General features: G+C 32.0%; 1 protein-coding gene across 2 annotated transcripts; it reads right to left on the reverse strand.

The window, feature by feature from the left end:
* Positions 1–5,523: 5,523 nt before the first annotated feature.
* LOC18031578 (beta-carotene hydroxylase 2, chloroplastic) lies at positions 5,524–8,003 on the reverse strand. Of its 2 annotated transcripts, XM_006421968.2 has the most exons (7): positions 7,294–8,003; positions 7,130–7,189; positions 6,843–6,914; positions 6,596–6,730; positions 6,353–6,478; positions 6,162–6,218; positions 5,524–5,722 (listed from the first exon to the last, which is right to left on the reverse strand). In XM_006421968.2, the coding sequence occupies exons 1-7, from the start codon at positions 7,693–7,695 to the stop codon at positions 5,639–5,641; spliced, it is 936 nt and encodes a 311-aa protein (XP_006422031.1). In that variant the 5' UTR covers positions 7,696–8,003; the 3' UTR covers positions 5,524–5,638. The 2 variants fall into 2 exon arrangements, with proteins under 2 accessions (XP_006422031.1, XP_024037756.1); XM_024181988.1 differs by lacking the exon at positions 7,130–7,189 and having other exon boundaries at positions 7,294–8,002.
* Between the last annotated feature and the right edge of the window lie 4,568 nt (positions 8,004–12,571).

The following is a 12,571-nucleotide window of genomic DNA, read 5'->3' on the forward strand; positions in this document are numbered from 1 at the left end:
TTAAGCTCTCTTGAACTCCCCATATCAACTTTCTAAATCAACCCCCCACAAACCTCTCCATATTATTTTAAACTCGGAACACTCCAATTCACCTCCCAAATCACTTCAACTCACCTCCCAAATCATCTCAGTTCACATCTCATACCACCTCAACTGTTCCTCCTACCCTAAACAACAAAAATACAAACCTAAACCCTAATCTTTGCTAGCCCAATCTCCCCCTAAAAATAATAAATTTATTTGTTTTGATCAAATTTGACCTGAATCTGGTGAGAAGCACCCCTTAATGGTTCAAATCGGATCTTAACAAAAATTCAACTAAAACAACATTATTAATGGTGGGATTTATTATGTGCTATTTGATTTGAAAGGAAACATCACTACTCTATTAATTAATAGTTACTAGTTACGCAAATTATAGGAAATTGCTTATTTTAAATTAGTTTCTTAATTTAATTAAAGTCTAGCTTCCTTCCTATTCTTGCAAATAATGTTTGTTTATATCAGTAATAAATAAATATTTTTATTAGATCGATTTGCCACCCAAATTTTGATTTCATTGTTAATTCTTTCTTCCTCTCTTTTATCTTAATAAAATTTGTGGAATTTATACAAAACAAACAAATAAATAAAGAATATGAATAATTATATTCATGTTTATAAGTACCAAACATCAGATTCTTACGATCTTTTAATTGTTGTGTTTAAATCAATCTAGTTTTCTTTATAGGTTGTTAATCCAATAAGGACAGAGAGGGAGGGAGGGAGGGAAGGAAAAAAAATGTACCTAAGTGGTTAGATAATTGAGTAGCATGGAAAAAAAAACTACTTAATTGTTAAATAATTGAGTAGTATGAAGAGAATTGTTGTTGTCGTTCTTATTATTATTATTATTTTAAACAATTATCCATTTCAAGTTGTTTAATTGGTAAAGATAAACTTAAATTGAAAATTTTGATATTATTGTTTATTTTGTTCAATTATTCTAATGGTCCGTAAAAATCATACTATTGATAATAAATTTTTTATCTCAACATCATAGAGCAACCCTAATATGACATACACAAATCAATCACACTTTTATAACTCACTTCCTAAAGTTATTAGTTTAAAATACATATTATTTTTACGAAGGGTGGATAAACATACTTATAAGAAAAATTAATTTGTGAGTAAATTATTAGTTAATTGGCCATCCTAGACAGTAAATTCCTAATCCATGGGAAAAAATAAAAATAAAATCTTATATGCTTGTTGCTTAACGCGTCTCTGCCTTTGTAATTGTGGACTCTTCTCTCTTGGCATACACGTGGCTTGCCGGTTTTTTTTTTAATTTTGACTTTTGAGAAAGAAAGTGGAAGACCAACGAACCAACATGAACGTACCCGAAAAGCCCCCCAACCTCGGTGGGTCGTGTCGGTCTCCATTTTTAATTGGGCGGTGGAAGAAATTCGCTAGAAATTGGTTACCTTTTTTGTTTTTAAAAGAATCAGTAATATGACAATGTAGAGTTTTGGTGGATCTTAAAACATTTGATTCGCATTATAATGATTTTTTTTTTTATATATATAAGTTTAATCGAATAATTTTTAAGTAATTTTACTTAATTAATTATTTAAGTTTAACACACCTTTTACTTTTAAAAGATACAAATTAAAACGATAAGGATACTAGGATAGGTCGCAGTTAAATATACTTTTTCAGGCTAGTGTCAGTGACTCATTATTTGAAATGGGCAGGTTCATTATTTGACTTTTATTATAATAACTGTTGCGTGGGATGCTCTCTCGACGTTTTGATAAGTATGCCTTGATTGTAATGCGAGGCCCACTAAATAAAGTAATTTCCCTGATCAAATCATCAAATAATTCAATATGGAGCCAAAAAGCGAGTGCATGAACCACTAAAAGTTACGTTTCCCTATAGACAATTTGGGCCCCCAAGGTTGGTTTCTCGTAGAATTTACAAGTTGCCCAGTACCAAATTAAAAAAAAAAAAAAATTATTGAAAGTTCATGACGATATAATGCATTTTTCCGACAAGCTAAAGTGATTATCTTTTTTTTTTCTTTTTTTTCGAGTGGGGGGACTCTTCTTCTGGATATCTGTTGTTGTTTCCACGTTTAATTTCTATCGAGTTTTGAGTTTTTTAGGGCAATTTGCTTGAGAATTATTTGCCGTTTTTCATTCACAAAAGTAGGTTGCCTTTTTGCCGATCTAAAATCGGCAAGACACCCGATTGATTGGTGCAATTTCACCGCCAATTGTACTGTTGTAGGAAGATACAGTTCGAATTTGTAATCTTATATAATTGATGCAATTTCATTACCGATTGGTTAAGAGTTTGATGTTTAAAAACACAAATTTTTGAGTCATAGATTATGATTATTGTAGTATTTTAAATGACGGGATGTATATAATAATCTTTTGAGTTTTATATATTATGATTATTTATAGTATAAATTTGACTAAGTTCGAGTTGATCTAAAGTAGAATATTTTTTCATAAACATATGATTAAAATTATTATTAATTTTTTATTATTTATCATTTTACGTATATAATTGTGAGATTCGTGCACTATAGTATATTTATTTCAATATAATCATGTCTATTTTAATGCAAAGGAATTTGATGGGCCCGGATCGATTAGGATTAATTCAGAATTCTGTTGACTCGACGGATACTTAACAACACACTTTTGATTTGAAAATAAATAAAAATATCTTTGTTTGTCTAAACGAACTGTGCCACCTATCCCCGTCTTTATCCTTCAAAAAGTAACTCTTGGTCTGCCGATTAAAAGTGGCCACGTGGCGATTGCAGCGGTGACCTACTTTCTTTAGTCATGACATCAGAGGGAGTTAGTAGTATAGGAGGATGTGACAGGCATATTCATGGAATCGGTTATTGGCCGATTGATGCGTGGACGATTGACGTATTCACCCAACTCAGCCATTATTCGGTGTCGTTCTGATCCTTATTGGTTGTTAAAAATCATAGATAATCTAGTTTAAGTAAATGGGTTTAGTTAGGTTTTGATTATATCATGTCCTTATTGAGGGCTTTGGCGCGTGATTCGGATTCGAGAAAATGCAAATTTTGGTACTTGTAGAATTCGGTGCACTCAAAAGTTTAATTTGATAAATAACAATAACAGTTCAATAAATAGTATTGAAGATAAGTTTCAGCATGCTTCCAATTTCCTCTCGCGAAATGCCTAATTGATTTTAAGGTGATGGAGATACTAAGAAATCGGCACACCATCATGTAAGACCAAAACAATGACATAAAAAATGGATTCGATTGAAACCATTGCCTAACATGAGATAAGATTTGAGACTATCAAGAATTGAAAAATCAATTCATTAACACAAAATAAAATCTTATTTGGTATTAAGATTGAGTAGCTATACCTTAAAAACTAAAGTACTAAAATGTTTAATAAATACTAGTAGCTGTTGTAACTTGAAAACTAAATTGATTTGATCTAACTCTTGAATTATGAAAAATTTATAGTATTTTTATTATTTTTATCAAAATTATTTTGCAAAAGTGATACTTATTATACACTATTAATTTTTATTTTATAATTACATTTTTTAAAGCTATTATAGCTTATGAAACACAATAACTCAATACTGAATAGGGCTTAAATACATGAAAATCAAAACACAAGCTCTTAATTCCAATACTATGCTAGCTACGAAAACCCTTAGTTTAATATTTTAGATAAGCAGTGGCGGCACCACTTTAGGACTAGGAGGGGCTGAAGTAACTTTTTAAAATTTACAAATTTAATTTGATATTTGTCTCATTTTTAATTTGATTCATCATAAAACCCTGTTTAAATTTAGAAATAACTAAAATATTTTAAAAATAACCAAAATATTACACTTCCAACCCTCAAAGGAACATTGTTATTTTGAAATTCGTGAGGTCATAACTCTCCTCACAAAAAAAAAAAAAAAAAATATGTCACCTTACTGAGTTTATCTAAATGATTTTTTTTTTCAACAAATCTTATGACACTTAAAATTCAACTTGATGTTTACATTATAGAGGTGGGTTCTAATAACAATTTTTCAAAATTGAAAGGGATTGATAAGCTAACAAGAAAAATAGTTGATGCTAAAAAGGATAAATTATATTCATTAATTTATTTATTGAAAGCATTACTTTTGATTTTACTAGTTGTCATAACTACAGTAAAAAAAGGCATTTTCAACTTTGAATTTTATGAAAAATCGTCTATAAAATCAAATGAGAGATCATATAATTGAGTGATATTATTGTTGTATATATAGAAAAAAAAGATTTATTTTGTATTCTTGATGATAAGGTTATTTTTTCAACATTTTTAACATATGTAAACATATCAAGATCAGTTATAAATATATTGAATTGAATAATGAATTTTTATTTTGGTATTTGTTATTTGTTGATCTTTTTAAAATTATATTATTATTTAGACTTACCCCCTTCTAAATTAAATTCCCGGCACCGCCAATGTAGATAAGCATTGAGGCTTATTACTATGATAAACTGATGTTGTGGTCATATTTTTGCGAGCAACATTATCGCTTGATGTCAATTCAAAAATTGCTACCCATAAACAGAAAAAGAAAGAACAATATAAAGTAATAAAAGTATCACTAAAAAACCATTTAAATAATATTTTATTTCTTATTTAAAAAGTTACGTCAATATTAAATACTAAAAAAATACTTCAATTAGAATTCTTCAAATAAGATATGCTTCTCGCTCTTTAATATTGTCGAGTGAGTTTCTTCATTATTAGTATTTTATTATTTTTACTGGAGAGAGAAAATAACAATAATTATTATTTATTTATCTTTAAAAAAATAATAGCTATATAACAATATTGTTTTACCATATTAAATATTATTAAACTCATACACATAAAATATCTCACAACAAAGATTTTTTTCTTTAAATTATGGTATGTTTTCACATAGTTTTATAATTACTATTTTATGTTTAATTTATTAATTACCAATTTTTTTAATTAGTACGCATTAAATTAAATTGAACAAAAATAATGGGAAAAACATATAAAGAGCACATAACAATATTTTTTTAAATATAAACATATTTAAAACATAATAACATCAACAACAACATTTAAAATCAACACAAAATTACTTAGCAACAAAGATTTGACTAAAATAGTTAGAGTGATAAAATGACGGATAATTAGATTTGACGAAGAAATTTTTTTAAATAAAATAATATTAACTTGTCTTATTTGAAGAACCATTTAGAGGAGAATTTAATTTTTTATTATTCTATTAGAACCATTTAGAGGAGTTACCACATAAGTACAAATAAATATTTTAAGGATAGATTTTGAAGAGCCTATGATGCTGAAGTCTCATTTCTTAATCGAGTCTGATTTGTACAAACAAACATTTTAAAAAGGATTAGCTAGTAAAATAATAATAGTATAATTAATATATCCCTTTTGTTATCTTTCATTGACTATATATTATTTAACATCATAAACTTTACAACAGTAATCCACCCATAAGCATTCATAATTTATTTTTTTCATTAATAACACTATTGTTTCTGTACACTGACAAATTGATCCAAAAATTGGTCCTCCCATTAAATTGATTATTTTGGAACCCTGTTGTATGATTTGATTCTCTTACTGATCTCCTTCTCCAATTCTTCTAGTCCCCCCACTTCTTCAAGCTCCTGCACCACAAAATCACATAACAAAAATCATCAAAATTTGACAAACACAATTAAATATAAAATAGGAAAATTAATGAAAAAAGTACCTAAAACCAAAATCAATTTATAAAGTACCATAAAAGTAGGCTAATGCTAAGTTACATGTATGTAACTTCCAATCCTCTCATATAAATAGTAAATATTATAGGCTCATTTACTATTCATGTGAGAAAGTTGTAAGTTACGTACATGTAATTTAGGAAAAAAAAAAAAGCCCTAGAAAATTTAATTTAAAATTGGGATCAATTTAAAAAAGTGGCCAGCCCCACCTATGGTTTTTATTACTAAATTAATAAAAGAAATGGTCGGGCCGGCCACTTTCCAAATTGATCCCAATTTTAAATTAATTCTATAAAGTTTATCTCTAAAAATACAAAATGTAAAAGTAAAAGGGACCCACCTTAGGTCCGAGAAAGAGCCCATATGGAACACCGTGGAATTTATCCGAGTGGTGAAGCTAAAGCCAAGCAGCAAAATCAAACAAAATCTTGGTCGTTAGATCCCGTAAAGAGAGAGTTTTCATTTAATTTTGTTAAAAATAACTGAAAACGGTTTATTAGTGCGTAATTAATTCATAATTTGGTCATTTACCTGGTGAGCCGCAGCGACTCTCCGGAAATAAGGCACGTCGGCAATGGGACCCACAGGGAACCTTTTGTGAACGAGACCATCGTGGACGAACATGTAGGCCATCCCAAACACCGTAATGCCAAGTCCCTGATTCCCCCCAGAATCATGCGCCCGTTAAGTAACTAACTAATTAATTAACAAATCCCGCCGCTAATTCGGGGAATTAATTTAATTTTATTAGTTATGGGATTATTGAGAACTTACAGCACCAAAACAGAGACCAGGTACAAGGCCTTTGTGGAAGAAGCCAAAAGAGAGAAGGGCTATGGCTGGAACTGCGTTGATTATGGCAAACACATCGTTTAGCTCAAAAGGACCCTCTCTTGGTCGATGGTGAGACTGCAATGAGATTCCGAAAATAACTTTCTTTTTTTAATTTCAATTACATACATCACATGTTATAACTTCCCCAAAAAAATATTGAGACCACGGAGGCCTAGAAGGCTAGTACCTCGTGCATATGCCATAAAGAAGCATGCCACAGAGCTTTATGAGCCCATCGTGCCCAAAACTCCATGCCCACCTGCAAATGAAAAAAAAAGGTACCCAATGCGAATCATCATCATATAATTTGCCAGAAAAGGCCTTCACATTGAAAATTCACACAAGCCCCTCATTTTTACAGTTTTTATGTTAAAGATCGATCAAGTTTGTAACATCCCCACCGCGGCTCCTATTAGAACCAAAATTCTAGTCTTGTTTTCAAATCATTGTAAGGAAGAAGGTGATTGAACTTACAGCAGCACCAACAGAGAGAGCAAATGTGCCAAACATTTCAGCTAAAGGCACCTCTCCACCCTGTACGGATACATAACATGTAAGCATCATCAAAAGAGGGGCGAAATTTTCTGTTCATACAACCAACCAATAACATTAGGACATGTGTGATTTGTTTGAAGTACCTCCATTTGCCACCAGAACCTGTAATAAACAGCCATGACAGCCATGGAAGTGATACCAAAACTAGACATGACGGCAGCAACGAGATAAGTGAACCTCTCGGATCTCTTTCTCGCCAATTTCTCGGCCACGCGGGCAGCAGTCGAGATCTGGGTACCCGACTCCTCCTCCTCCTCCTCCGTGAAAGTCTCGATCTGGGTGCTTTGTTTTTTCTCCTCTAAAACAAAACATACGGTGAAAGAGTTGATTTTTCTTCGGTTTTTGCCATTAAAGAAGCCGTGGCGGGTACCGAGAGGGGCAAAAAGGGGAGCGGGTTTTGTTGTGAGGAGCGAAGAGGGTTGAAGTTTTGTTGTGAGGAGACAGAAGGGCTTCGGGACTATGGCGGCCAATAGTCCGACCGCCATGGTGGGGTTTTGTTTGTTTACGAGGTTTTGGGTTTTAGAGTAAAAGCACTTGAAAAGAGGAAGAGTTGATGTGAAGTGGATTGTGGATTGTGGTGTTTAATGGCGTGAGCGTGAAATTCTGGACTTCTTGTGTGGTTGTTAAATGGACGCAGACCACAATTTCTCCTGTAAAGCTTTGGGGAATAAAATACATACGATTGAAGAGAGGGAGGGAGGCGTGGATCAAATATATGCCATTGTTTGTCATTTAAATTACAAGATTACCATTGGCGAGAAAGGAATTTGGCCTTTTCTTGGTCTAATTACAATAAGTGTACAATTTTAATTGGACCTAAAAATTTGATTAACAGTGTCGACTTTTTGTATCTGTATGCGTGGATAATTGTGTAAATTCACATCAGATCCATATCAACGAAACATTTGTTAGATTCGAAATTTAGTACACGTGACATTATTGTTTGCCATTTACACTAATTTCATAATTTTGTAAATTTCTTTTAATGCCAACTAAAAAAAAATCAATTATACATAGATATTCGTTACGATTATTAATTTCTTTTTCTTTTTTTTTTGAATTGTGTAACTTGCTTAATTTTTCTATTTTTCATTGAATTTAGAAAAATACTTGGTGAAGAAAAATATGAAAGAAATATGAGAAAATTAAAGAAGAAAATGATAGAGAGAGAAGTCAAAATTCTCTCGTCTTTCTGTCGTGTTTCTCTACACCTAACACTTCTCTTAAATTTAAAGAATAAGTTGTGACCGCTCACACAAATTTTAAAAAATATAATAAATAATTTGTGATTATTTAAAAGAAAAAATTGTAATGTTTTAACATACAACAGTTGTTAGGTAATTTTACTTTCACGTTAAACCAAATGAATAGTGGTGCTTTAAGAATAATAAGGTATAAACATAAAAATAATTATTAGTTAAATATGATCATTATAATGTATATAAAAACATTTAATTCGTCAAGAATGAACAATGATTACTAAAAGTAGACCACTTGACCACGTCATTCCCAAATGATCATTATAATGTATATAAAAACATTTAATTCGTCAAGAATGAACAGTTATTACTAAAAGTAGACCAACTCCTCCATGTGGGAATGACGTGGTCAAGTGGCTCTTATAATTTGTCACGTTTACGCAACATGCTTAAGATGAAAGGGACTTGCGTATAAAATTCCAAAATAAAGGGGTTGATTTTAAATTACTCTATCTATCCAATGTTACTTTTTAAAATACTTTCTCAATTATTATAAATTTTAATTTATCTCTATTTTTGTTAAAAAGAAAAAAAATAAAGCTACCTTAATAAAAATTGTTTTATTCTTTTATTAGAATAAGTTATATATTGATGTTTATAATAATTTAGAAAATATTTTAAAGATTATTATTTCACCTGATAAAATTCCTTGAAAGCCCGTACTGTACATTCATGCAATTTGACAAAACATTGAAGGGCAAAAATGGAAAATCGAAGGTTGCGTCTGGAGAACAGAAACAAAGAGGACAGCGTCGAAATCACACGGGCGAACGAGAGGCTGATCGGCCGCCGAAGGATCGCGTAGCATTCGACAGCAAATCGAGTTTCAGGTTTTGGAATTGGAAACCGACAGCTTAAACTCAACCTTTGGATTTTAGCGCATTCAATCAAGCGTTTGACATACTGCCACGTAGCTCCCACGACAATCGCTAGGCTACGTTATCGGTGCATTTCGAAGAAATTTTGGGATGTGATTGTGTGCCATATTATTGGTCAACTTTAGATATTATGTACATACGTGTCAAAAGCTTAGCCCTCTGAGCTGACACGTTGCTCTTCTTAGTGGATCGCCTCGATGGCCCAAAGAGTTGCTGCGATTTCCTATTTTATCCGTAAAACATTCTTTCTTGTTTAATTTTTTTTTTTCCGGTTCATTTCGTATTGAAGGCAAAATGCCGAGCTGGGCTTGATGTTATGATTTTTTTATAAAAAAATTCAATTATATTTATAAATTTATAATTTTTTATTTTTATTGGATTAAGATTTAAAAATTGAGTTTAAAGTTTTTAAAACTTTAAATATGAGTTATTAGTGAGTTAAATAAGTATTAAAATAAAATGTGTTTTTATTACGTATTTATCAAATTTTTGGGTCTGATCGAGTTTTTTAGGTGAAGCACGAACCCAACCCAAGTGTTAAGAAAACATGCCCGGTTCGGGTCAAGTCCACCTGAGACACCTAGGCTCGAGCAGGGTTGGGCATTTCTGTCATCCTCATTCATATAGTACTTCTACTTTGTACACTTGTGTTGTGTTAACTAATACAACTGGTAGAGTAATATTTTCTTCACTCCTTTAAAATTCTTATAAAACCCCATTTTTATAGTCATATTTTTATTGTTAGAGGAAATTACATTAAAGGCCTGTTTGGCACACCTTATTATATTATATTAGAGTCATATGTTATATTAAAATATTATAATACAATGTTTGGTTATTACACAGTATTGCGTAAACAAAAAAAAAATTAGTACGGTAAAATTCGCATAATGGAAACTCGTAGGGGATTCGGGTTTATATCGAATTGCATTACATCTCAAAAACAAAAAAAATTAAATGGGAATTTTCATCTTCTCTTCTCTCATCCAAACGCATCAAGCAATTTCTTCTTCTACCCTCTTCCAAATGTACGACAGCCTTGCTCCCCCCACACGTCAGCCAATTTTGGTCTTCTCTTCTTGATTTTGAATGCATGGCAGCCTTGTTCCACCACCAGGCCATCTTGATTTGCCGCGCAACACTGCAGCTTCATCACCTCACGTCGGGGGATAAGCAACCCCACCGCTGCTGCACTACGCTACTTCTACAGCTCTACCACCACCTCGCCTATGGCTCTTCCACCGCCTCGGCTATCCCTAACCACATGAATCAATATGCCAAACACACCATATTACAATACAATGTTTGGCTATTAACACAGTATTACAAGGCCAATGTAATATGACCAAATAAAATTATCTTTATACCTAAAAATTATTTAACCTCCTATCTTTAACTCCTAATTTATGATATAATTATTTTTTTTTTATAAAATCAAAATAATTTTGAGAAGATGAAGAAAGAAATTACCTAATGATAAGAACTTTGATTATAAAAAAATTACGTTTAGGATTTAATTAACTCTATTATAATGTTTTGTCCTTTTTGTAATTTTTATAAAAATAAGTGCTATAAATATAACAATACGGGTTTGATAAGAGTTTACAAGGCTTTTAGGAGGTCAGCTCTAATCCACAATCAAATAGGCTCAACTCAGTCCAAATTGTAGAAGGGTGTGGTTCGGTATGGTCCAGTGAGATTGTGAAGAGGGTAGGCCTTTTGACGCCCCTGAAAATCTCTCTTAAAACCCCTTTGTCGTTGAAGCTCTTTTTTTTTTTTTTTTTTTGATTGATTGTAGTTGAAGTTACTTAATTCCTTAATACAAATTATGTCGATTCTTATTTTAAATGACAATTCAATTAAACACTAATTTAAATTATCTTTTAACAATTTTTTTTTATACCCATCCCATCCCATTTCATAATTTATATTAAACCAAATACTATAAAACCACATTTGAAATAAATTATTTTGGTTTGATTCTAAAATTTGGTTTGCATTCGATTCTAATTTTCAAAATCTACTATGTGCTGATTCGGTTCGATTTTGGACGGAACCAAATAGTGCCCGGCTAAGTGTGTATCATACAACAATGCAATATGGATATGATTTTCTGAAGCTAGGAATTAATAATGCATTCCTATACCTAGATAGCAAGTTTTCTTATGTTAGAGCTGCTTTTATGGGTGCGATGTTATTGGCGTTAATGAAACATTTTGCTAACCCTAAGCTAGATGGCCTTTGATTGACCTATTCCTTCCACTTTTGTCATTCTCTAGCAAAATAATACAATACGAGGCACTTGAGGGGCCCGATATTGCTGTATCTAGGTCAATCAAGCCTCTCTTTCTCCCAACACCTTAAGATAACGATGCTTATTCTTTTGGATAATTATAAACTGAGGGTATATTACAAATATATAATGTAAGGGTTTTGGTCTTTTGGGTGAGGAGCTCAGCGACCATACCCAATGGATCAGCTCTCTATACGTACTTAAAGCAAACTAACTAATAAAGTAGAAAATAATAAAGATAACAAATTATGAATAACATAATAGTTTTTTTGGTCAAGTATCATAAAGTGTGGGAAATATTCGGGAAAATTTTAAAATCGTGGGATTTTAAAGGCTTAAAATTTAAAGTGTTTAACAATACGGTTTATGCATTTTTTCAAGCGTTCCCGCACTTTAAATTATGGATTCAAACATTTCTAATGAATAATATATTCTGTTACTGATAAAAGTTGTGTAACCCTAATACGGCTTTGATTGACCTATTCTTCCAACTTTTTCATTTTCTATAGAAATTACACAATGTTATAGTTCTCTCTCTCTCTCTCTCTCTCTCTCTCTCTCTCTCTCTCTCTCTCTCTCTCTCTCTCTCTCTCTCTCCCCTTCGGCGACTGAAGATTCTGCGGAAAGCTTAAACAAAGTTGAGTTGAGGATTTTTTGAAGAAAACGGCCAGGCATTGGCAGTTTTTCCACCAAATTCACGGATTTTTCCCTTGACCCTGATTCACAACTGCCAGAAGGGTTCATAGGAATTCGAAAAATACAACGCAAAAGGGTGGTCCCATCTCTCATTTTAAAGCCTATTGTGCCCATGTCTGCCCCTTTAGAGAAAGACGAAGGGGCTGGCCATCCGGATTATTTCAAAGGAGTCTTACGGGGCCCGCACTGGAAATGGATTTACGTCACTAGAACGGTTCTAAGTGGCGTCGGTTGG

This window comes from Citrus clementina, unplaced genomic scaffold (assembly GCF_000493195.1).
Source record: "Citrus clementina cultivar Clemenules unplaced genomic scaffold, Citrus_clementina_v1.0 scaffold_9, whole genome shotgun sequence".
NCBI lineage: Eukaryota > Viridiplantae > Streptophyta > Magnoliopsida > Sapindales > Rutaceae > Citrus > Citrus x clementina.